Source organism: Rana temporaria, chromosome 1, assembly GCF_905171775.1.
Source record: "Rana temporaria chromosome 1, aRanTem1.1, whole genome shotgun sequence".
In the NCBI taxonomy this organism is placed as follows: Eukaryota; Metazoa; Chordata; class Amphibia; order Anura; family Ranidae; genus Rana; species Rana temporaria.
The window spans coordinates 49,393,417-49,420,875 of record NC_053489.1 but is presented as its reverse complement, the minus strand read 5'-3'; the positions used below and the strand labels follow the sequence as shown (position 1 = coordinate 49,420,875).

The 27,459-nt window shown below is 45.9% G+C and overlaps 1 protein-coding gene across 2 annotated transcripts in view; it reads right to left on the bottom strand.

Annotated features, from left to right (window-relative positions):
• Positions 1–27,459, bottom strand: part of NEDD4L (NEDD4 like E3 ubiquitin protein ligase) — a 615,111-nt gene that overhangs the window by 373,179 nt on the left and 214,473 nt on the right. For both annotated transcript variants that reach the window (XM_040337654.1, XM_040337707.1), the window contains exon 2: positions 23,869–23,942. In XM_040337654.1, the coding sequence (XP_040193588.1) occupies positions 23,869–23,942 (74 nt within the window). The remainder of the gene's footprint in view (positions 1–23,868; positions 23,943–27,459) is intronic.

The window sequence follows — 27,459 nt, the reverse complement described above, 5'->3', positions numbered from 1 at the left end:
GAGACGGGGACCTTTCCTCCCGCCGAGACGAGGACCTTTCCTCCCGCCGAGACGAGGACCTTTCCTCCCGCCGAGACGAGGACCATTCCTCCCGCCGAGACGAGGACCATTTCTCCCGCCGAGACGAGGACCATTCCTCCCGCCGAGACGAGGACCATTCCTCCCGCCGAGACGAGGATCTTTCCTCTCCGCCGAGACGAGGACCTTTCCTCCCGCCAAGACGAGCACCATTTAGCCCGCTGGCAAATAATTGGGCATTATATCTTCTGGTGGGACCTAGATCTCCCCGTACAGGAGGACCGGTGATCAGTGGTTTATTAAAATCTGGGGGGGCGCACACAATAGGGGGTGTCAGGCCGACTGAAGCAGTGACAGCGCCGCGGTCTCGGAGTGACTTTAGGCAGTGCCGCGATACAAGGCGGGGGGGGGGTTGTGGGGTGACACCGTGATACCCCCTTAGCAGCCTTGGCATAAGCCCCTACTTTCAATTCCATTTCTATTCATACATTTTGGTTTTGTTGCTAGTTTTGATCCTTCCATGTACATTTTCCTGGTTTTATTTCTCTCTTCTAAAATACCTTCAGCTGGACAGGAAGTGAGGTGAAATCTCCCCAATGGGGTCACAGAAAGCAATAAAACTTGACAGAAGTATTCACTCTTTCCAAATCTATCCAGTTTTGGCAGAAGACAATTATTGTGGAACAGGGCCAGAAAAATGTAGATTTAGGTTCTGAAAACGCGTTTATCCTTTGAGACCGGAAGCGTCATTTCACCGCGACGTCCTCATGTACGCAATGTAATTATCACGTATCACATGTCAGCAATACAATTACATTTACACAACCTTCCAATAAATAGATGTCTGATGCATTACTCAGAAGGTCATTGTCCAGCCAGTCTTTGTTGGCTTGTGGTCAAAGTTGCATTAATTAGACAATCATTTCATAATGATCAAACAACTCAAAGGATAAGAAGTCTGTTTTACCAAAGTTCACCAAATACTCCCGGCAAGACGGCGAACAGTTTCATGAAGTTCTTCAGTAGAGATCGCCATCTAGTGTACAAAATTAAGTACTGCACCAAGGTACAAATATACACATTAATAGCTAGATCCACGTAGGGTGTCCTAACTTTGCGGCGGCGTAGCTTAGCGTGTTTACGCTACGCCGCCTTAAGTCAGAGAGGCAAGTACATGATTCTCAAAGTACTTGCCTCCTAACTTACGGCGGCGTAGCGTAAATCGGGCGGGCGTAAGGGTGCCTAATTCAAATGTGTCTGAGGGGGCGTGTTTTATGTTAATGAAGCTTGACCTTACGTTTTTTACGTTTATGTAGACTGCGCATGCGCCGGGCGCCTACATTTTCCAGTGTGCATTGCGGCTAAGTACACCGCATGGGCCTATTGATTTAGACGTGGACGTAAATCCCTATTCGGGGACGACTTACGCAAACGACGTAAAAATTTCGAATTTCGAAGCGGGAACGGCGGCCATACTTTAACATTGGCTACGCCACCTAGGGGGCAGCTTTAACTTTAGGCGGCCTATCTCTTACGTAAACGGCGTAAATGTACTGCGGCGGCCGGGCGTACGTTCGTGAATAGGCGTATCTACTGATTTGCATATTCTACGCCCGACCGCAATGGAAGCGCCACCTAACGGCCAGCAGAAATATTGCAACCCAAGATAGGACGGCACAAGCCGTCGTATCTTAGATATGTTTAAGCGTATCTCTGTTTGAGAATACACTTAAACATAAGTTGGCGTAGATTCTGAGTTAGGTCGGCTTATCTACTGATACGCCGACCTAACTCTTACTGAATCTACCTATAAGTTTTCATTCACATGGGCAGCCGGTGAATGGTAAAGGCAGGAGGCTGAGCCACATGCATAGGTGTGCTGGATGTGTCTGGGCACACCCTAATCACCCCATGTGATGCAGATTCCCCCTGTTGATATTTAACCAAAGCCACCCAACGGGCTCCTAAGAACATTTTAAAAAAAAAGAATAAAAAATATCTAAATAAAAAACGACTGACACTGTCCACTGTTCTACTGACACCGTCCACTGCCCTATAATTTAAAAATGTTTTTACAAACATATTTAAACTCCCCCCCCCCCAAACAGGGCTGTTTAAAAAAAAATCAAACATCAAAAAAAAATTATAAAAATAAAAAAAACACATAATTAAAGCAGTTGTAACCTAGAAAAAAAAAATCCTGTTCCTTCAACGCACGATCGTTATACAGCATAGTGATTGTGCAGTGTCATTCATCCCATTCTATGCTGTACAATACCTGGTAGATCCTGCCTGTTCCTGTATCCCCCCCTATGTGTGCTGACCACAATAATCATGGCTGCTGATCCATGATACCGTGGTCAGTTTAGATGCCTCCATCATCCCACTGCTCTCCCTCCCGCCCTCCCTGCTGGTTAGCTATTAAGTCAGTAATGCAAGAGTCAACTGCTCCCTGTCCCTCCCCTCCTGCTGCTATTCTGTGTAAAATCACTGTGCCCAATTACTAGAATCCTCTCTGTTATCGGAACATATGTTGCAGTGTGTCAGTTTTTTTTTTTTTTAATTATACAGCTCAATCCCTTATTTCAGAGCGCTGCTGTGTGGTCACGCGACCTCCCGCCGCTCTCCTCCCGGCTGACACTTTAACCCCTCGAACCCCACACTTGAGCGCTGACCCGCATGCTGGCTGCAATGGGCAGGGCGAGACCACTTTGAAACATTAAGTTACAAAATCCTCCCATTTATCAGGAGGAGATCGGGGAACAATAAAAGGAGATGTACTTATCCGATCCTCCCACTCCTCCCCACAGCTTCTGCACCCCTGACCTCTAGTGGTCTAGGGTCCGGACGCCATGAAGACCAAAGCGGGGCACAAAGCCATGCTTTGGACATGAGAATCTTGAGGGACAGTCCACCTCCGGATCATAAGGGAGCGCCCTCTTCTGGAGGAGCAGAGGATCAGGTAGGTAAAACTTTCTCCTCTCCCCTAGACAAAATGAGCTATTAACCCCTGCAGTGCAGGCACAGCCCCACTCTGCATAGGGTTATTTTTTTGTTCTGCCCGGCGTTGGGGTTGTGTATATGCATTAGCACGCATTATTGTTTTCAAGCAATCTTTCCCTGAAAACCGTTTTCTACTGGTACTGATTGCTTCTAATCAGCTGATATGTTTGCGGATTCAAAGTCCCATTTAGTGCAATTGATTTTTTGGATCATGAATTTCGTTCATTGAAAGGATTCATGAAAAGGATTGTTACATTGAGCGACCGCATTGTTATGGGTAAGGTCAGGGTAGGCAACCAATCAAACCCAATGTACCAGCAAGATCTGTGAAAGCAATTTGTAAACCTAATGCATACAGACCGATGATACACTACAGTGTGCGTTTACACGATGAATGCCGAGATAAATACTCTGGTGGGGCGAGGAAACTATCATCGATTCTAATCAAGTTGACGTTATTCCACGAAACGCATAAAAGAGTTCCAAGAATTGTTGTCTGAAAGGCGGACTATAAGATTCAGCTTTGTATGCTGGAATCACTAAAAGAGTTTAAGATGTTTCAGAGGTTTCTATGTAAAATAAATCAATTAGGATTTAAACTGAACTCTAGGTAGATAGAAAATACACAAATGAAAGTGTATGTTACCCCAAGTATTTATTTGCTTTCCGTGTGTGTTCACATGTTTGTATCTTATAAAACATACTTTCTATCATTTTAATGTACAGTGGAACCTCGGATTACGAGCATAATCCATTCAAGGAGAATGTTTGTAATCCAAAGTACTCGCATATCAAAGCGAGTTTCCCCATAGAAGTCAATGGAAACGAAAATAATTTGTTCCGCATTGACTTCAATGGTATGCAATACCGCATGTGGCCAGAGGTGGAAGGGGGGCGCCAGAGAGCCTCGGAAACACTGGAAAAGCTTGGCTGAACTCAGAAAACCTTGGAAAGGCTCAGGAAGAGGTTTTCCTTGCATTTCCGAACGCTCCGGCGCCCTATGGGCCAAACGCGGTACTGCACACCGCTTTGGCTTGAATCCTGCCCCTGCTCGTGAGACATCACTCGCAAACAGAGTCAGGATTTTTTAAAATACAGTGCTCGTATTGCAAAACGCTCGTTAACCACGTCACTCGCAAACCGAAGCTCCACTGTATGATCCTGCCAGTCATCTTTCTTCCTTCTAAACTGACCACATAAAGAGCAGAAGCTGATCTGTGCTTGTATGGTCAGTTTTCATCCTTTGGGTAGCAATTCAGAGGTACAGAACACTGTGCAGACACACAGCATGCCTGCATTGGGAAGTTTGTTTAGCCTCCACGCCCCCCCCCCGACCAATCACAGCCTGCCTTTGGCACACACCCCTCCCAATCACAGCCTGCCTCTGGCACTACCACCTGCCAATCATAGCCTACCTCTGGTACACATCACCCTCCCAATCATAGCCTGCCTCTGGTGCACACACCCAGTTCCCAATCACATCCTTGCATACACCCCCCTTCCAATCATAGCCTGCCTTTGGCACACCCACCTGCCAATCATAGCCTGTCTCTGGCACACACCCCCTTCCAATCACAGTCTGCCTCTGGTACACACCCCTGCCTAATCACAATCTTCCTCTGGTACAGCCCACCTCCCAATCCCAGCCTGCCTCTGGTACACGTCCCCACTCAATCACAGTCTGCCTCTGGCACACACACCCTCACAATCACAACCTGTCTCTGGTACACATTCACCTTCTCAATCACAACCCGCCTCTGGTACACACCCCTACCAATCACAACTTGCCTCTAGTACACACCCCTACTAATCACAACTTGCCTCTGGTACACACCCCTTTCCCAATCACAGCCTGCCTCTGGTACACACCCCATCCCAATCACAGCCTGCCTCTGGTACACACCCCTTCCCAATCACAGCCTGCCTCTGGTACACACCCCTTCCCAATCACAGCCTGCCTCTGGTACACACCCCTTCCCAATCACAGCCTGCCTCTGGTACACACCCCTTCCCAATCACAGCCTGCCTCTGGTACACACCCCTTCCCAATCACAGCCTGCCTCTGGCACACACCCCCTCCCAATCACAGCCTGCCTCTAGTACACGCCCCCACCCAATCACAGCCTGCCTCTGGCACACACCCCTTCCCAATCACAGTCTGCCTCTGGTACACACCTCTTCCCAATCACAGCCTGCCTCTGGCACACACCCCTTCTCAATCACAGCCTGCCTCTGGTACACACCCCTTCCCAATCACAGCCTGCCTCTGGTACACACCCCTTCCCAATCACAGCCTGCCTCTGGTACACACCCCTTCCCAATCACAACCTGCCTCTGGTACACACCCCTTCCCAATCACAGCCTGCCTCTGGTACACACCCCTTCCCAATCACAACCTGCCTCTGGTACACACCCCTTCCCAATCACAGCCTGCCTCTAGTAGGCACCCCCTTCAAATCAAAAACGGCATCTGGCACACACACCCCCTCCCAATCACAGCCTGCCTCTAGTACACGCCCCCACCCAATTACAGCCTGCCTCTGGCACACGCCTCCACCCAATCACAGCCTGCTTCTTGGACACGCCCTCACCCAATCACAGCCTGCCTCTGGTACACACCCTCACGTCCATCAATGTAGGGAAGGTGGCATTCCTAGGCAGGCTGTATTTGCATATAGGTAATGCCCGTATGTGATGCTGAGCCTCCACGATTAATGAAATGGGGAGGAAAGAGCTAGATGATGCCGATGTCTCCAGCTGGGAAATGAGGCACGCTCTGACTTGGTGCAGCTTCTAATCCACACTGCAAATCGCTCAAAGTGTGCAGTTAATTCAGACTAAGCATTTTAAGTACAAAAGAGGAACCTGTACAACTGTACACGACTTGTAATTATGAAAGCCCTTAAAGACAAGATTCCTATAAAACAAACGCATGACCCCGAGTCTAGAAAATGTACAGCAGGAAAGGAGTTGGAATGAAGAGGAGAGAGGCTGTGGTGTGTTCGGCATCTTTCATGCTCCTTGCCAATTCCTGACAGTCATTTGGGAGTTGGCCCAGGGAGCATGCACACCCGCAGGGATGCTCTTGATGCGTTCTTTCTCATATCTCTGCAGATGCATAGAGACTTTGTCTGCAGATAAATTTATCAAGAAACAGGCACAAATCTGATCAGGCAGATAGGCCAAGAAAGAAAATATGTTTAAGTCATCCAAGAGGCAGAGCACAAAAACAAGGTATGTTCTCATACTGCACAAAGGTGCCAACCACACTGCTGTGCAATCACCTTATTAATAAGAGGATTATTATGTAAAGATTGGATTGTTTTCCCAGTGTGACCACAATGACGATTTTCATTATTACATTCAAGACCAAAAAAAAAAAAAAAAGTAATCTCTTTGGCAGGTAAATAAAAAAAATGACAAATAATTGTGAATTTACAGACCTCAATAGCAAAATCTAAAACACACAGCGAAATGACACACACATCAGTTGAAGCATCCCAATAACTCATCCCTCATCAGAAGGAGTTCAAAATTTTAAATCAGTCAATACCAGACCTTAACCACTTACGGACCGCCCGCCCACCGTCGTTGTACGCCGCTACTTTGAGGAGGAATAGCAGCTAGCTACCATAGCCCCGGTACCCTCTTCAAGAGCGGGCAGTCCTCTTTCAGATAAAAGTGGTCTCTGTGGCAGATAAGCTGCAAGATGACTTTTACCGGTGGCGGGAGAGGGCCCCCTCCTCCCGCCGCTTACTGGAGCTGTAGGCAGCAGCGGAGGCGATCACGTTCTCTTGCCAGGTGGGTATGGAGACGAGTGAGGGGAAGATGGCCCTCACCCATCTCCATACCACTGCAGGGCGGAAGCAACATCAAAACGTCACTTCCGCCCAATGTTCTTAAAGGGCCATTTTATTTTTTATTTTTTTTAGAATGACATAATTTTTGTATTTTATTCTTGCATTTTAGTGTAAATGTGAGATCTGAGGTCTTTTTGACCCTACATCTCACATTAAAAAGGGACCTGTCATGCTTTTTACTATTACAAGCAATGTTTACATTCCTTGTAATAGGAATAGAAGTGACCCCAATTGTATTTATTTTTTTTAACAAACAGTGTAAAAAAAAAAAAAGAGGAAAATAAGGAAAAAAAAAAAACTTTAAAAGCGCCCTGTCCCGACAAAATCACGTGCAGAAGCGAACGCATACGTGAGCAGCACCTGCATATGAAAAAACGGTGTTCAAACCACACATGTGAGGTATCGCCGCGATCGTTAGATTCTAGCCATAGAACTCCTCTTTAACTCAAAACATGCAACCTGTAGAATTTTTTATACGTCGCCTATGGAGATTTTTTTACAGGTAGAAGTTTGTCGCCATTCCATGAGCGGGCGCAAATTTGAAGCGTGACATGTTGGGTATCAGTTTACTCAGCGTAACATTATCTTTCACAATATAAAAAAAATTGGGCCAACTTTATTGTTGTCTTGTTTTTTAATTAAGAAAAGTGATTTTTTTTTCCCCAAAAAAAGTGCGCTTGTAAGACCGCTGCGCAAATACTGTGTGACAAAAAGTGTTGCAACGACCGCCATTTTATTCTCTAGGGTGTTAGGAAAAAAAAAAATATTATATATATATATATATATATGGCGCCAGGTCGCCATGGCGACTAGAAATAGTGTCCTGGCGACTTGGCTTGGAAGGTGGGCAAAAAAAAATTAAAAATATTTTTTTTTTTTGGAGCTGGCGTCATCTGGTGGTGAGCCGTTGGTATTACAAGTTATTACCACCAGATGTGAGCTGGCGCCATCTGGTGGTGGCCGTTGGTATTACAAGTTAAGCATTACAAGTTAAACAGCAATTCTAATGTCATTTTTCACTATTTTCACTGCCATTTTCTTCCCTCTAATTAGAATCCCCAAACATTATATATATTTTTTATCCTAACACCCTAGAGAATAAAATGGTGATCGTTGCAATACTTTCTGTCACGCTGTATTTGCGCAGCGGTCTTACAAGCGCACTTTTTTGGGAAAAAAATTACACTTTTTTTAATTAAAAAAATAAAACAATAAAGTTATCCCCATTTGTTTTAATATTATGAAAGATAATGTTACGCCGAGTAAATTCATACCAAACATGTCACGCTTCAAAATTGCGTCCGCTCGTGGAATGCCGACAAACTTTTACCCTTTAAAATCTTCATAGGCGACATTTAAAAAAATCTACAGGTTGCATGTTTTGAGTTACAGAGGAGGACTAGGGCTAGAATTATTGCTCTCGCTCTACCAATCGCGGCGAAACCTCACATGTGTGGTTTGAACACCGTTTACATATGCGGGCGCTGCTCACGTATGTGTTCGCTTCTGCGCGCGAACTCGTCGGGACGGGGTGCGTTTTCTGGCTCCTAACTTTTTTAGCTGGCTCCTAGATTCCAAGCAAATTTGTCAACCCCTATATATATATATATATATATATATATATATATATACACACACACACACACACACACACTAGGGTTTGACAAATTTGCTTGGAATCTAGGAGCCAGCTAAAAAAGTTAGGAGCCAGAAAACGCCCCCGTCGCGTCAAGCAGAAGCGAACACATACGTGAGTACCGCTTGCATATGTAAACGGTATCAAATCACACATGTGAGGTATCGCCGCGATCGTTAGACCTCCTCTGTAACTCAAAACATGCAACTTGTAGAATTTTTGTCGGCATTCCACAAGCGGACGCAATTTTGAAGCGTGACATGTTGGGTATCAATTTTCTCGGCGCAACCATACCTTTCACAATATAAAAAAAAATTGGGATAACTTTACTGTTGTCTTATTTTTTTATTAAAAAAAGTGTATTTTTTCCCTAATACGGTGTGACAGAAACGTATACTTATTTTATATGACCACTAGGAAGCCCGCTGAGCCTTTTACCAGGACGGGGAATGGAGACAATTGTGAGATAAGATAAAACCCCGCCGGCGTGATCTCCCTTCCGTACAATGATGAGATCTCAGCGTTCCCGAGCACACGTGGCAGAATGCTGGGACAGCAAGATGTAATGAAGCGCAGCTACCCATACGTTTATTTTTACAGATGAGCGGCAGTGGAAGATCGCTCTAATTCCGCTCTACTTGGCTTCATCGTCTGCAGACAAAAGGATTGGGGATTAGAGCACCAAATATGGAGAATCTCAGGCCTGGAGTAGAATGTGGGGGATCCGAGTCTATAGGTGCCTGAAAAAGGTTTCATTTGGTGTAACCTAGAAAGAGGTCTATTTATAGTAATCCAAATATATTATTAATGTTAGAATGTATTTATAGTCATGAGTGTGCTGCATATTATTCATGTAGTGCAGTGCTCCCCAAACTCCGGTCCTTCACCAGCCTTTATCGGGCCCTTGGGGCACCATGTCTCCTACTGATAGGAGGGATTATTTCTATCACTGACCCCAAGAGTGGGGCATAATTCCTACCACTGGCGCCAATTATCGGGCTACTATTCCTCCCACCAATATCAATAATGGGACACTATTTCTTCCACCAATATCAATAATGGGACACTATTCCTCCCACTGATACCAATGATGGGACACTATTCCTCCCACCAATACCAATGATGGGACACTATTTCTTCCACGGACACCAATAATGGGGCACTATTCCTCCCACTGCTACCAATGATGGGACACTATTACTCCCACCGATACCAATGATGGGGCACTATTCCTCCCACCGATACCAATGATGGGACACTATTCCTCCCACCGATACCAATAATGGGACACTATTCCTCCCACCGATACCAATAATGGGACACTATTCCTCCCACCGATACCAATAATGGGACACTATTCCTCCCACCGATACCAATAATGGGACACTATTTCTTCCACTGACACCAATGATGGGGCACTATTCCTCCTACCAATACCAATGATGGGACACTATTCCTCCCACCAATACCAATAATGGGACACTATTTCTCCCACCAATACCAATGATGGGACACTATTCCTCCCACCAATACCAATAATGGGACACTATTCCTCCCACCAATACCAATAATGGGACACTTCCTTCCACTGACACCAATGAAGGGGCACCATTCCTCCCACTGATACCAATAATGGGGCACTATTACTCCCACCAATACCAATGATGGGACACTATTCCTCCCACCGATACCAATGATGGGGCACCAGCCCTTCAACTAATACCAATAATAGGTTGCTATTCCCCCTGACTTACACCAATGATGGGGCATTATCCTTCCACTAATACTAACAGGGTTCTATTCCTCGCACTAATACCAATAATGGGGCACAATCTCTCCAACTAATACCCATGATAGGGTGCTCTTCCTCCCACCGAAACCAATGATGGAGCACTATTCCTGCCACTGACACCAATGATGGGGCAGTATTCTTCCACTAACAACAATAATGGGGCACAATCCCTCCCACTAATACCAATGACGGTGCATTATTCTACAAAGATCAACAGTTATTTTCCAATGTAGAAACTAAGGCCTCGTACACACGATAGGTTAACCAGAGGACAACGGTCCGATGATCGGTTTTGACTGATGACAACGGTCCGTGTGTGGGCCCCATAGGTTATTTAACCATGGGTTAAAAAAAAGCCAACTTGCTTTAAATTTAACCCAAACATTGACGTCCTTTTTTCCACACAAATAGAGCTTTCTTTTGGTGGTATTTGATCACCTCTGCTATAAAAAAGCAATATTTTTAACTTTTTGCTATAATAAATATCCCCCCCCCAAAAAAAATTCTCAGTTTAGGCCGATATGTATTCTTCAACTTTTTGGTAAAAAAAAAATCAAAAAAATCGCAATAAGCGTATATTGATTGGTTTGCGCAAAAGTTATAGCATCTACAAAATTGGGGATCGTTTTATGGCGTTTTTATTGTTATTTTTTTTTATTAGTAATGGCGACGATCAGCGATTGTTATCATGATTGCGACATTATGACAGGCACATTGGACACTTGACTCTATTTTGGGACCATTGTCATTTATACAGCGATCAGTTCTATGAAAATGCACCGATTACTTTGTAAATGACACTGGCAGGGAAGGGGTTAAGTGTGTCCTAGGGAGTGATTCTAACTGTGGGGGTGGGGCTTACTGTGACACGGCACTGATCGCTGCTTCCGATGACAGGGAGCAGTAGATCAGTGTCCTGTCACTAGGGAGAACAGGGAGATGCCTTGTTTACAAAGACACCCCCCCCCCCGTTCTGCCGCTCCGTGACACGATCGCGGGCACCCGGTGGACTACCAGCGGTCACACTCATGGGCCCGCATTCACCTGCAATGTCGCCTCTTAAAGGGGACGTATGGGTACAGTCGAGCCATTCTGCCGATGTATATAGTCGTGCAGCGGTCGGCAAGTGATTAAAGGTGATTAAAGGTAGCCCAAGGGAAAGGGTTTGGGCTCTTAATTATCAGATTATGAAAGGAAACAAATCCTTTGAAGATGCCTTCCAGAATAAGCACATTTTGTCTAAAATACATCCTTTATTATGTGTATTCTTCCTTGAATCTAGGTGTGCTTTGTGTATTTCTTCCACATCTGTGCAGTATTCCAGTGTGAGACTTTCCCTCTGTGCAGGAACTTCCTGTAATAAAGACCGCTCACTGCTGCCCTCTCGCCTTGTGCAGGGTGACTGGTCTTGTCTCCGCCCCCTCCTGTAGTATTCTGTAGTGGGTGGGGTCTGCCGGGTCCCTCCCACAGCTCTCTGCACAGGCTATGGACAGCACAGGGATGTGCTGTCCATAGTATTTTTTACAAAATACAATCTGGGTTTATAAAGACATCTGGTGCTGATGGATGTATGTCCTTTGTGACAGCAGAGGAATATATTTTAATACAAGTTTTTATGCCTAGAGTTTAGCTTTATTGATATTGAATAAATGACTAAGCAAGAACAGTATACAGGTTATTCAGGTTCATGCAAACGACTGTCCACCGACCTCTCTGCGATAATCTGCAGCTGTACACAAAGAGCGATAACAGGCCTTCCCGGGAAAGGACAATCATTTATTCAGGAGGTCATCTGCAGTCAAACTTAATTTTATTTGAAATGTTTTCCTCAATTATGTCATAAACCAGGAGATCATTAAGAAGGAAACATTCAAGTAGAGACAAAAATAAAACCTCACTCCCCATGGCTGTGCAACCAACAGAGATCTGAATGCTAGCTCTAGTGCAGTGGTCTCAAAGTACCGGCCCGCGGGCCATTTGCGGCCCGCGGACCAGTTATAAATGGCCCGCAGGCAGGGTGGAAGTGGGGGGAGCAAAGAGAATTTTTTTTTTGTGAGCTGGCGCCATCTGGTGGTGGCCGTTGGTATTACAAGTTAAGCATTACAAGTTAAACAGCAATTCTAATGTCATTTTACACTATTTTCACTGCCATATTCTTCCCTCTAATTAGAACCCCCAAACATTATATATATTTTTTATCCTAACACCCTAGAGAATAAAATGTCGATCGTTGCAATACTTTCTGTTACGCCGTATTTGCGCAGCGGTCTTACAAGCGCACTTTTTTGGGAAAAAATTACACAACAGTAAAGTTATCCCCATTTTTTTTAATATTATGAAAGATAATGTTACGCCGAGTAAATTCATACCCAACATGTCACGCTTCAAAATTGCGTCCGCTTGTGGAATGCTGACAAACTTTTTTACCCTTTAAAATCTTCATAGGCGACGTTTAAAAAAATCTACAGGTTGCATGTTTTGAGTTACAGAGGAGATCTAGGGGTAGAATTATTGCTCTCACTCTACCAATCGCGGCGATACCTCACATGTGTGGTTTAAACACCGTTTACATATGCGGGCGCTGCTCACGTATGTGTTCGCTTCTGCGCGCAAGCTCGTCAGGACGGGGTGCGTTTTCTGGCTCCTAACTTTTTTAGCTGGCTCCTAGATTCCAAGCAAATTTGTCAAACCCTGACTTACACCAGTGCTGGTGGTAATAATGCGTTCGCTGACACCAGTGCTGTTGTTTCTGAAGTTTGAAAGTTTGCATGCGGCCCCCCATGGCATATGAAAACTTGTCTTGTTGCCCTCAGGTAATTTGAGTTTGAGACCCCTGCTCTAGTGTGTGGCCACTTCTCCCCCTGCATCTGGGGTAGTGTAATATGTAAGTTAGGCTGGTCATGGAGTGATTTTCTTTTTTTTTTTTTATCGATCAGCCAGCAGGTTGATTGAAAAACCTGAATGGATTCCTCCATCAACACGAATAGAGGAATCCTCCCCACTGTGTTATTGTATTCTGACAGCGGGAACTCCACTGTCAGAATATAAAAATCAGGGCTGCAGCTGTTGACCAGATAAAAAATTTCCACGACCCATATGACAATGATCGATCGCTAGATCGACTTCTGTCGAGCAGGAGTGGCCATAGATGGATTTACACATCAAGGGCCAGATCCACGTACCCTGGCGCATATTTCCGTCGGGCGTAGCGTATCTAAGATACACTACGCCGCCGTAACTTTACTTTTTTTGGAATCCTCAAAGAATGCGCGCCGTAAGTTACGGCGACGTAGTGCATCTTTGGCGGCGTAAGGGCGCGCAATTCAAATGGATGTGATGGGGGCATGTTTTATGTAAATACGTCTTGACCCGACGTAAATGAAGTTTATTTTCAACTGCACATGCGCCGTCCGTAGGGGTATCCCAGTGCGCATGCTCGAAATTAAACCGGAACAAGCCAATGTTTACGACGGTGACGTCATTCTACGCAAAGCCCTATTCGCGAACGAATTACGCAAACGACGTAACATTTTCAAAATTCGAGGCGAGAACGACGGCCATACTTAACATAGGATACGCCTCATATAGCAGGGGTAACTTTACGCCGGAAAAAGCCTAACACAAACGACGTAAAAAACTGCGCCGGCCGGACGTACGTTCGTGGATCGCCGTATCTAGCGAATTTGCATACTCGACGTGGAATTCGACGGAAACGCCACCTAGCGGCCAGCGGAAAAATGCACCTTAGATCCGACGGCGTACTAAGACGTACGCCTGTCGGATCGAGCCCAGATGCAGTCGTATCTTGTTTTGTAGATACAAAACAAAGATACGACGCGGGAACTTTGAAATTACGCGGCGTATCAATAGATATGCCGGCGTAATTCGTTTGGGGATCTGGCCCCAAGTATTTGGACATTCATTCATTCCACTAGCAACTGAAATGAATGAACACTCAAGCTCTGGCATTCAAGTGCGTTTTTTCTGCCTCTTTTCCTGAATGCGCAAGTCATTTTTTTTCCTGCCTCTAAACATCTGCATGGACACTTAGGTTAACATGGAGGGGTGTGTGAAGGCAAAAAAATATATAAATCTCAGAGCCCTTAAAAATTGCGTTTTTGACACCAAGTTTGTGGCAAGAAAAAATGTAACTCCGCTTTCGAAAAAATGTGGCGACTCACAGTTTATTCGCGATTTAGCCTGGGGGAGTGGGTCAAGGGGGTTTGGGGGGGGCAATTACTTTTTCACATAGGGCCAGGCAGCCCTTAAAATGGAGTTCCACCCAAAAATTGAACTTCCGCTTTTCGGAATCCTCCCCCGTCCGATGTCACATTTGGCACCTTGCAGGGGGAGGGGGAATACCTGTGTAATACAGGTATTTGCTCCCACTTCCGGGCATACACCACGTCCGGCAACTTCTCTGTCACTCCCCCCGCTGTCTTCTGGGAGACGCACAGGTCCCAGAAAACAGCAGGGACCAGTGGGATCGCACAGCGCGGCTCGTGCATGCTCAGTAGGGAACCAGGCTGTGAAATCGCAAGACTTCACTTCCTGTTTCCCTTAGCGAAGATGGCAGAACCCAAGAGCCGAGTGACGGATCGACATCGCAGGCGCCCAGGACAGGTAAGTGTCCATATATTAAAAGTCAGCAGCTGCACTATTTGTAGCTGCTGATTTAATTTTTTTTTTCCGGCAGAACTTAGCTTTAAGCATAAAGCGGAGTTCCACCCACGTTTGCATATTTACACCATCTGCTTCATAGCAGCAAGTTAAAACATCATTAGCCTTTTTTTTTTACCTTATTTTCATGGGCTAATAATTTTTCTTTTTGTTTCTCGCTGCGGTGAGGTACATCAATTCATGGCGGTGCACTGGCTCCTGGGAGATGTGCGTCATCATTCCCAGGAGTTAGTGGGCATCATCACCTCTAAGCATTGCGTTTTTTTCAAACAGGAAATGATGCGATGCAAGGCGGCATGAAGCGCCATTTTTTTTAGTTTAGTCTTGATCAATAGGTTAGGTCAGGGTTTGACAAATTTGCTTGGAATCTAGGAGCCAGCTAAAAAAGTTAGGAGCCAGAAAACGCGCCCCGTCCTGACGAGCTTGCGCGCAGAAGTAAACACATACGTGAGCAGCGCCCGCATATGTAAACGGTGTTCAAACCACACATGTGAGGTATCGCCGCGATTGGTAGAGCGAGAGCAATAATTCTAGCCCTAGACCTCCTCTGTAACTCAAAACATACAACCTGTAGATTTTTTTAAACGTCGCCTATGAAGATTTTAAAGGGTAAAAGTTTGTCGGCATTCCACGAATTCCACGCAATTTTGAAGCGTGACATGTTGTGTATGAATTTACTCGGCGTAACATTATCTTTCATGATATAAAAAAAATGGGGATAACTTTACTGTTGTCTTATTTTTTTAATTAAAAAAAGTGTAATTTTTTCCCAAAAAAGTGCGCTTGTAAGACCGCTGCGCAAATACGGCGTGACAGAAAGTATTGCAACGATCGCCATTTTATTCTCTAGGGTGTTAGGATAAAAAATATATATAATGTTTGGGGGTTCTAATTAGAGAGAAGAAGATGGCAGTGAAAATAGTGAAAAATTACATTAGAATTGCTGTTTAACTTGTAATGCTTAACTTGTACCAACGGCCACCACCAGATGGCGCCAGCTTACACATCTGGTGGTAATAACTTGTAATACCAACGGCTCACCACCAGATGGCGCCAGCTCATTTTGCCCCCCTTTCAAGCCAAGTCGCCAGGACCCCATTTCTAGTCGCCATGGCGACCTGGATTTGTCGAGCCCTGGGTTAGGTTGCCATAACAATGGGGCGGGAACTTCCTTGGACGCCGCCATTGTTATGGCAACCCGAGACAACACGATGTGTGCGCCGCGCCTTGTGCTTTATGCGCGAGATCGGGAGGTGCATGCTGGGTAGCCAGCAGCACCATATGCTGGAAGAATATACTAGTGGGCTTCACATATCCACAATTAAGATGGGAACGCGCTGGCAATCCAAGATAAAGGTTAGTTTACTACACAAAAAAAGAAATACAACGGCGGCATTGCATATAATAACCTTGTAAGATATATATTAGTAAGAACATCACGGGTGTCTTTTTGTAAAAAAAAAAAGTCTGGCACTCCACTTTATGAGATAAAATCATCATTTAAAAGCTGCATTTTGTATTTATCTGGAGTATCTTTGTGCAATACAAAAAATTTATGACGATTGGAATCATTTAAGTGTGACAAATAGGCCAAAAAAAAAAAAACAGGAAGGGGTGTAAATACTTTTTCACAGCACTGTATAAGCATTACAAAACAAGATCCTGGCTAACCCCGAAAATGCCCATTATAAGGAAAGTTACTGTGTTTCCCCGAAAATAAGCCTGGGACTTATATTAATTATGCCAACAAAAGTAGGGCTTATTTTTGGGGTAGGTCTTACCATGTAATGTGGTGTCTTCTCTCCCCCTCTCCCTCCCTGCCTGTCAGGAATCCCCAGTGTGAACTGAGTTAAAATCCTTGTACAATCCTATAATCCACTCTATTACAGTAGTATATAATGTACAATGTGTGCGTTTCTGTAATATAATTGTGCCAAATACATTTGTTATAGCGCCGCTCTGCACTTCTGTTACCCGCCAGAGCTCTCTTCCCCCGCAATTATATTACAGAAACACACACATTGTACATTATATACTACTATAATAGAGTGGATTATAGGATTTTACAAGCATTTTTAACTAGGGCTTATTTTCGGGGTAGGGCTTATATTGCAGCCCTCCTGGAAAATAACGCTAGGTCTTATTTTCAGGGAAAATCTTATATTTGGGGAAATAGGGTATTAACAATTAATGCAGATTATTTTGCTGCACATAGAAGTAAAGAAAGTCTAACCACATCTTCAAACACAAAGCTCGGTTTTCCAGCGAAATCCAATTCTGCGGCCATTATCTAGTCATTAGCAAAGAGGAGATATTAGCAGTTTTTATCTGCAGCAATATTATATTATCACAGGTTCCTCAAGAATCAGAAATAATAAAGGGAAGACCATGATCAGTATTGTGTGCCGCCAATGGGAAGGACGGAGAATGTGGAGATGTGCAATGGCCGGTTCTATAGAGAGGCGGCGATTGTGACAGCACAAGACAATCTCACTACAATAAGAGGTGATGGAGTACAAACACTGACCGTTAATCTACAGAAATCGCCAGCAAGGTTGTTAGCGCGGCGGCGGCGGCGGCGGCATGCAATAACACCCTCTGTTCTTGCAGGGATCCGATCTACAAGATGATGGCCAAGGTAAAAAGGCCAAATCGATAATAATAAGGTCCCTTCAAGGCCCAGTCTTTTTAGAAGAGCTTCAAGCAACCTAGAAAGATACCATAGTAACAAGAAGCAATCCTGAGAAACATACCGGAGCAGTGCTCTCTATTTTATAGCTTGCAATGCAAGATCTGAACCAGAAATAAAAATCAGAGGATTTGCGATGTTATAGGCAGGGGCGTACCTAGAGCATTTGGCACCCGGGGCGGATCCAATATCTGGCACCCCCCCCCCCCCCCCTACGTTAAAATGTAAAAACACCACACTGTGCCCCCTGCATACCTCTGCATCCTTCAATATCTTTTTGTTACTACTGTGTACCCCTCTCCACAACTGCACCTCTGGACCACTTTACATTGCACAGTACCCTGCACCCCTTTACATTACACAGCCCCCTGCATCACTGGATCCCTTTAAAATTACACAGCACCCTGTATCACTGGACCCCTTTACATTACACAGCCCCCTTCACCTCTGGACCATTTTACATTACACAGCCCCCTGCACCTCTGGACCCTTTTACACTACACAGCCCTCTGCACCCCTTTACATTACACAGCCGCCTGCACCTCTGCACCCCTTTACATCACATAGCCCCCTGCACCCTTTTACACTACACAGCCCTCTGCACCCCTTTACATTACACAGCACCCTGCACCTCTGGACCCTTTTACATTACACAGCCACCTGCACCTCTGGACCCCTTTACATTACACAGCACCCTGCATCACTGCACCCCTTTTACATTACACAGCACCCTGCATCACTGGACCCCTTTACATTACACAGCACCCTGCATCACTGCACCCCTTTACATCACATAGCCCCCTGCACCTCTGGACCCTTTTACACTACACAGCCCTCTGCACCCCTTTACATTACACAGCACCCTGCACCTCTGGACCCCTTTACATTAAACAGCACCCTGCATCACTGGCCCCCTTTACATCTCATAGCCCCCTGCACCTCTGGACCCTTTTACATTACACAACACCCTGCATCACTGCACCCCTTTTACATTACACAGCCACCTGCACCTCTGGTCATGTCAGCTAAAAAAAAAAAAAAAAATTTTTTTTTTTAAATCGGGATGGTGTCACCCCTCTAGTGGGTGTCACCCGGTGCGGCCCGCACCCCCCGCACCCCCCTAGCAACGCCACTGGTTATAGGGAATATCTAAATCAGAACCTTCAGGGCCCGATGCAAAAAAATTTTGCTTAGGGCCCTTTACTCCCATCGCGGGGCCCTTTATTACGGTCCGACAGCAGGATCCGTTCACATGTTCTGCAGCATGCCCCTTTTCCTGCCATCTTGGGTAGGGTTGCCATCTTTTCATCAAGCCAAAAAAAAAAATTGTGTAGTATACACTATATGTATATTTTGTGATTAAATAACATTTATAATCATATGGATATCATAGGAGTCACTCCTTATATCAGAGTCCACAGAGTTCCCCACTTTAAAGCTGAACCCGCACAGTTACCCACTTTACAGGTGAATCCGCACAGTTGCCCACTTTACAGGTGAACCCGCACAGTTGCCCACTTTACAGCTGAACCCGCACAGTTGCCCACTTTACAGCTGAATCCGCACAGTTGCCCACTTTACAGCTGAACCCGCACAGTTGCCCACTTTACAGCTGAACCCGCACAGTTGCCCTTTACAGCTGAACCCGCACAGTTGCCCTTTACAGCTGAACCCGCACAGTTGCCCTTTACAGCTGAACCCGCACAGTTGCCCTTTACAGCTGAACCCGCACAGTTGCCCTTTACAGCTGAACCCGCACAGTTGCCCTTTACAGCTGAACCCGCACAGTTGCCCTTTACAGCTGAACCCGCACAGTTGCCCTTTACACCTGAACCCGCACAGTTCCCCATTACATCTGGACTTGAAGAGTTCTCCTTTACATCAAAAATAGCAGAGTTCCCTTACACTGTAAAGGGGGACTCTGCAGACTCTGATGTAAGGGGGGAACTCTGGGGACTCTAAGGGAAAGACTGAGGACTCTGATGTACGTAGGGAACTTTGATATATGGGGAAACGTTGAAGACTCTGTAACCAGAGCCCCCACTTACATCAGAGTTCCCAGCATTCCCTTTTAATCAGAATTCCTAGAGCCCCTCGTACATCAGAGTGTTTAGAGTTCCCCCTTACATCAGAGTCTGCAGCGCTCCCCCTTACATCAGAGTCTGCAGCGCTCCCCCTTACATCAGAGTCTGCAGCGCTCCCCCTTACATCAGAGTCTGCAGCGTTCTCCCCTACATCAGAGTCCGCAGAATTTCTGCTTACACTGTAAGGGGGATCTCTATGGACTCTGAAATCTAAAGGGGAACTCTAAAGTAAGGGGGGCTCTGATGCAAGAGGAAATGCTGTGGACTTTAGTGTAATTGGGAACTCGGATGTAAGGGGTCCTCTGCTCACCAAAGCCCCCCTTACATCAGAGTCTACAGAGCACCCCAATAGTTTACTCAAGGAATGCAGGATGAGCTGGCTCACCCATGATGGAGGCTCAGGTATCAGGTGTCTGCACCTTCGATAACCAGCTGCTGGATTTTACACTTCCTGCAATGCACATATAGGAGGAGAGGGGTGGGAGCAGGAGGATCAGATCAGCCCTCTCTCCCGCCTCCGGTCTGTTTGAGGGAGGAGGTAGGGGAACAGTCAGTGCTGGCTCTGGGCTGTGTGAGAGCCCATCTCAGAGCACTGCGAGTGGTGGAGCGTCAGAGCCACATTGTGCGACCTGGCCATTGTGACCCTGGTAGCTCCACCACTAATCAAAGTTATTTGTGCCTAAGCAGTGCCCTGAAAATTTACTTTTTGTCTTAGATTCCTCACCAAAACTCAATGAAAAAATGGGCATGCACTTTTTCTGTAACAGTGCACCACAAGACATACATTGGGGTGCCATTGAGAAAGAATGGCACCACAGCACCCAACACACAACAAGCATGTCTTTGCATGTTATCACAGAACAACCCCTTTAAGTAATCTTCCCTCAAGCATGGCTCCACCCCAGCCTCTAACTGGGAACACTATATTAAAAGGGGTTGTAACGCTTCGTGTTTTTTTCACCTTAATGCATAGGATGCACCTTGCATTCTCGGGCCCCCCCATTTTACTTGCTTAAGCCACAAAACTCCTGGGCTTGTTCCTGTGATGGTTTCCCCCCTGCTTGAGGCATCTTGTCATTGGACATTGAAAGCAGCGCAGCCATTGGCTCGCGCTGCTGTCAATCACATCCAATGACGCGACGCGCGCGGGGCAAAGTGATACAGTCAGCGGCAGCCACCGGCTGTATCACGGGAGCGCGCCTGCAAGCTAACCCCCTTGGGAGAGAGCGTCCCATGAAGGGGGTTAGCGCTTGTGAGGAGGAGCCGAGACAGCCGTCGAGGGACCCCAGAAGACCAGGATCGGGGCCACTCTGTGCAAAATGAACTGCATAGTGGAGGCAAGTATGACATGTTTGTAAACCAAAGCCATACAACCCCTTTAACCTGTGCACTGGAACCCAGCCTTGCTGATGAATATTGTGCGTTTGGCTTCCTGTGTGCTTCTTGCTGTGTGCTCCACATTCGATTCTGTTTACCGTCCTTGGCTTGTTCTTGACTATCCCCGTCTGCTTCATACCCTGACCTTTGGTGTGTTCTTTGACTATCCCTGTCTGCTAGTTGGCCCGACCTTTTGGCTTTTCTCCTTACTGTCCCTTGGTGTCCCGGTCTCTATCCTCCAGTAGCCTACCGCATACCTCCCAACATTTGAGATGGGAATGAGGGACACCTACTAACAAACGTATGTAGGCATAGGACACACCCCCTGCCACACCCCCCTAAAGGAGAATTAACCAAAAAAAAGAAAAATCCACAACTTTTTTTTACCACTACTATTCCTTTATATTGGCTTTTAAAATGTACAAATGCAGCAATTTAGACTTTGAATGAAAAGTTTAGCACTGGGAAACAGTGAAAGATAAAAAGTGGATTTTATATACAACTATATAGAACAGACCAAAATGAGGGACAAATGAGGGGGAAAGAGGCACAGAGGGACATTGCTCCAAATCAGGGACAGTCGAAAGCTATGCTACCGTGAGCTGGGGGGCCCTGGGGGCCGTGACCTGGAGCCGGTTGCAGCGAAGTCCATTCCCACCACTAGGAGCTCTGGTGAACACCTGCTGGCTCTTAGACTCTGCACCCTGGGGAATCTCATGCTCTAGCTCTCAGTGTGATCTGTGTTGGTGCTCCAGAGGACCTGCTTTCCTGAACCACCCAGAGCTTCATCCGCAACAGTCAGGAACAAAAATCGTCTCTGGACAGCTGCCATCTGAACAAATTGTAGCCTTTATTAAAAGGACAGCACTAAAAGTCATGACTAAGCATGAGTTTCAGTGCGAAACGCGTCAGTCTGGTTTTTATTTCATTTTGCTATGACTTGTAGTGCTATCCTTTTAATAAAGGCTACAATTTGTTCACAGTGCGGCTATGTAACAGGAGTGACTTTTGGGCACAGATTGAGCCAGGAGATGGGGGCCACATGTTGGATTGTTTTGGCGTGGACAGTGATCTACAGTATATTCCTTAATGCCTGCAAAGAATATTCTATCACTCATCTCTCTGTGAAGACTGTTAACATGTTAAATAAGGCTGGCTCTTGAAAGGCCTTTAATTGTGTGATAACACTGTCTAAAGCCTATTGATGCTCAGAGGTGTGAATAGGTGTCAAGCTGTATGCGGAGACAGAACGTCTGCCTAGGGATGTGGATTGAAGAGATCATTGTGCGATGGTGTTTTGTTTGAGTTCTGTTAATGAAGGAATGTGCAGTGATTAGGTCCTGATAATTATAGCCCGGCGTCGAGATGTCTAGAATGTTTAGTAATTAGCTCAAAGAATGTGATTGAAGCCCCCCACGGTGTGATGTGTGGGTGGGGAGTTGATTGTTCCTTTCATGCCTTATACTGCATAAAAAGCTGGGAAGCAACCATTAAAAGTTCAGTTCATATTTTGACGCAGTAACAGAGCTTGTCAGTCTCGTTATTGAGGGAATTCTTATGGAATGGATCAGGTCTGCCTGTTGGTTGGAGTGTCGATAAGCTGTCGTGGGTTGATGGAAGGTCATAAACGGTGGTGACCGCTACAGGCTGTCCAGAGAAAAATTTTGTTCCTGCTTTGCTAAGTGCATTGCCTGCACCTGAGTTATCTGCAGCGGAGGATATTCATCTGGGTTCCCACCTGGAGCGGCTATTCCCTTTTCCCATCCGCAACAGTCAGCCATAAGGTCCACTACCTTAGCGGTGCACTCCTGACTCCAACGGTGTGCATGTGTCACCTGGCCTCAACCCCATTTTTGACCAATAATTTTTAATTTTCAAGAGGCCGATATATTGGTGCATCCTTACCGATTGCCCTTTACATGTACAAGCCCTCGAAGTAAATACAGAGTCTGGACACAGGTTCTGGAGGTCAACTCCTAACACAAGACAAGAGCTGGCAAGAAACTGCCCTTCCGACTTGGAATTAGCCTTTGCATGCTGGAGAGTAAGGCCCCATGCACACGAGACGCTGGTAAACTCGAGTTCAGAGGCATTTGGGAATTTTTTTCAACTGCCCCTGAACACATTTAACGTTATCCTATGTGTCCATGCACACATTCATGTTTTTTTGCGTTTTAAAGCAGTTGGGTTTAGGCTCGTTTTTTTCAGACGCAACATTTTGGGTTCAGACGCAAACGTTTTTGCGTTTCAAAGCTTTGGGAGGGTCTACAATGTCTTTGTTATGAACGCTGATAGCCTAACGTGGTAAAACGCAGCTAAACGCAACAAAACGCTGCTAAACGTGGAAAAACGCCATAAAATTCGCGGCAAAAACGGGCGTTTTAAACGCCTGTTTTTGCCTTTGAAAACTTGAGTTTACATGTGTTTGCATTTGCTTCTCGTGTGCATGGGGCCTAACAAGTTAAGGGTTCCACCATGGTTCTGGGCAAGCAACTTAGTTGCCTGCAAACAACCACTTACCATCGTTTGTCTGCAGAAACATAAACCAAGGAACGGGCAGACTTTAAAACTGCCGCTGTGTGGGCGCCACAAGTGCCAGCGCACAGCGGGGACTCTGCAAGTGGAATTACATTTTGCAGAATCCGCCGCTTCAATAAGACGGAATGTCAGACGTAATTAGATAGACATGAAACATGATACAAAAGAGTATAAATAATTCTGATAATTACCTTGCTCCAAAGATATCCTTCTTGGCCAGATCAATACCAGACACAATCTTAACTCGGAGGATGCGAGATTCCGCCTAAAAGAAAAAAAAAAAGAAGAACAATGTGCCATTAGAGATTGGAAGGTAACACGTCTTATAGCAAATAATCCATCAGCCAGAGAAATTAAAGCTCAGCTCCAGGCAACAAGTAAAATCAATCGGTGAACTGGTGATGTCAACCAGAAATTCCTGCAGTTGTGCTAAAGTTAGCAAGTCCACTCTGTTAACCTTCAAAGTGGTTGTAAACCTTTACATCTGGCCAGTGAGGTGACTGGTCTCAGTTGATACACAGGGAGGAAACAAATCCTCCTACGCAAGTTGTACCTGTTTATCTGCAGCACTCTCTCCTCTACATCCATCAAGAAATTAAACAGCATTTATAAACTTCAGAAGACAGGGAGCAGGGATCTTTTGTCACACACTGCACAGCATAGAGCAGAGAGCTGAGTGTAATCGGAGACCTGAGTGTAAGGCCTTCTACACACAGTCTCAAAGAGAAACATTCACAACTGAGGCTGTCACATGTGTGCTGGGGAAGGGGGCATCTCTCCCGATTGTCTGGTGTTGGCTGTCAGAGGTGACTCATGCAGATAGCAGAGAAATGAGAGAAATTACTCTAGGTGCTTTGGATTGTGGCAAGTACACACTATAGAAGGATATTCTTTGCTCATTTTTTATTTCAAAGGTTTACAACCACTTTAAAAAGGTCAATGGTGTGTCTCAGCCAATCAGGAGGAGTGAAAAACTTGTGGACATCGCTGGAGAGAGATGGGGCTCCGGTAAGTATAAAAGGGGCAGCTGCACACAGAAGGGTTCATCTTAAAAGGGGGTTGTAAACCCCGCGTTTTACTTACCTGAGCCCAGTCTTTCTCTCCCCGGAGATGAGCACACCAGCTATGGCTGGTGTCTCATGTCCCGATTGGATATATTGCTAGAAGCGCAGCCATTGGCTCCCGCTACTGTCAATCAAACCCAATAACGCAGGTGCCAGGAGGTGGGGCCGAGTCCTGCTGTGTCAATAGACGCAGAAGCTGGACATGGGAGTGCGCCCGCACAGTGTCCGAAGGAGAGCGCTTCTCCAATGGGGCACTCGAGAAGAGGAGGAGCCACCAGCGCCACTGAGGGACCCCAGAAGAGTACAAAACCAACTGCACAGAGGAGGCAAGTATAACATGTTTGAGATTTTTTTTTATATATATATATACAGATGATACACAAAGATGATACACAAAGATTAACCAAATCTCCCTACATAGGTTTTACATGTATATCTGCTGTGTTCACATTTATATACGGTTTAGAAAGTTGAGATTGTGTTAGGAGGTTTTCTCTTCCTGGTTAACACAGAGTGTGATTCAGTCTGGGCATACAGCCACGATAGCTAACATTGCTGAGCAGGAACAAAAATTGTCTCTGGGCAGCTGCACTCTGAAGAAATTGTAAGGACAGCACTACAAGTCACAGCAAAATAAAACCTGACACTGACGCGTTTCGCAGTGAAACTAGTGCTTATTCATAGCCAACATTGCTGATTGGAGGAAAGGCACACACCCCCTCTCATCATAGGCAGAGACTCTCAGAGCTGTTTTCTAATAGGAGGTGCTCTCTGCTACTCTATTTTAGCAACCTCCTTTGACAAAAGATTCAGGCTGCTTTTGTCTAAAAAGTAAAAAAGAATGTGAGGAGTTCTCAGGCTGATAAAAGAGGAACCGTTCAGAAGAGAGCCATAAGACTTGGCTCATTGAAAAGAGATAACAAAATACTGCAGATATATGTGCCCAGCTCACATTTCATGCATCGGGTGTACATCCACTTTAAGATAAAATAACTTCTGACTTTACAACCACTTTAATTTGGGGTTTTCCGTTTTTTGTTATGGGTGTAATGAGCTTTATATGACTCTTAAAATTTGCTAAAACATCTTAAAAAAATAAATAAAGTTTTCCTTCTATAGTATTAATGGCCGCCATGAGGGCCGTTTGAAGGAATTTGGGGGCCCCAAGCAAAATGAACATGAGGCCCCCCTCCCTATGTTTTTTTTACTCTCCCCCCCTCCCTGTGTCCTTCTTACTCCCCCCTCCGAACCAATGTTCTTTTTACCCCCCTCCCCATGTTTTTTTACCCCCCCCTGTGTCCTTACTCCCCTCCCCCCTCCCAATGATCTTTTTACCCCCCCCCCCCCCCCACCGTACTGCACGGCAGGAGATTCAGTTTTCTGTTCCCGACCGGACTGAAAGGAAGTGAGCACTCAGTGTGCACTTCCTGTCAGTCCGGCCGGGAACAGGAAACTGAATCTCCTGTATCGTGCGGTACCCGGCCTGCTTGGGACCCCAAGCCATACCTACCAACCCGCCCGGATTCTGAGGGAACTTCCCGCACAGACTGCATCCTCCCGCAGTCCCGCGCAGGGGTTAATTTTCCCGCACAAGAAGAAGAACAGCACAGGAAGAAGAACAAGGTCAGAGGGGAGACATGCTTACCGGAGCGGTGTGTGGTCTGCGGCAGCTGACGGGAAGAGGAGAACCTGAAAGGCTGTGTGCACAGGTAGGAGACAAGTACTTCACCAATCAGCGCCACCCCCCCCCCCCGCTTCACAACTTTGATCGCGTCAATCACCCCCCTCCCCCCTCACCTCAACAACTTCGATCGCGGCAACCCTCCCTGCTCAACAACTTCGATCGCAGCAATCCCCCCCCGCTCAACAACAACTTTGATCCCTGGCTCCCCCGCTCAACAAGAATGTCCCGCAGTGGATTTTAGAAATGTTGGGAGTTATGCCTAAGCAATTGCTTGGTTTGCTTGCCTTGTCACGACGGGCCTGGCCGCCATATTAAATAATGATATAATGATATTTCCAACACAAGATCAGGGAAATAATGCTTTACGCTTCACCAGTGAGGTGAAATGAATACACCCAACTTCGTTTGAATGCAAACTTTTCATATTTGCTGGAATACACCTTTAAGAGTCGATCACAATCAAGCTTTCAGGGCGAGTAGTCCATGAAAACCTGCTCTGCTCATTTCCTATAATCCCCCAGTAGGGTTTACAGAGTGATGACGTCACAGTATTTCTGATGAATCCTTTTTTTATTCCATGGACGTGTCAGGTTGGGGTGACTTGCTCTTTAATCATTCTACTACCTACCCTCCATTCTTCTAATACTTAATTGGAAGAGCCAATTACCGATCTGTCCAAGACAGTCAGTCGACTTGTTACTGTCAGTGCTGCTGGTGCACAAAACACGTTGTGTAATCAGAAGAGTGATGACCTTTCCAGGAAGACGGAATCAGGCGGCTGGGAAACAAGCATCCTAAATCACATCCATCCCCGTACAGAGAACCAACACAATGCATGGGAGAGGACCTCCTATGGCCACATTTAACCACTTGCTTACTGGGCACATAAACCCCCTTCGTGCCCAGGCGAAATTTCAGCTTCCGGCACTGCGTCGCTTTAACTGACATTTGCGCGGTCGTACGACGTGGCTCCCAAACAAAATTTACGTCCTTTTTTCCCCACGAATAGAGCTTTATTTTGGTGGTATTTGATC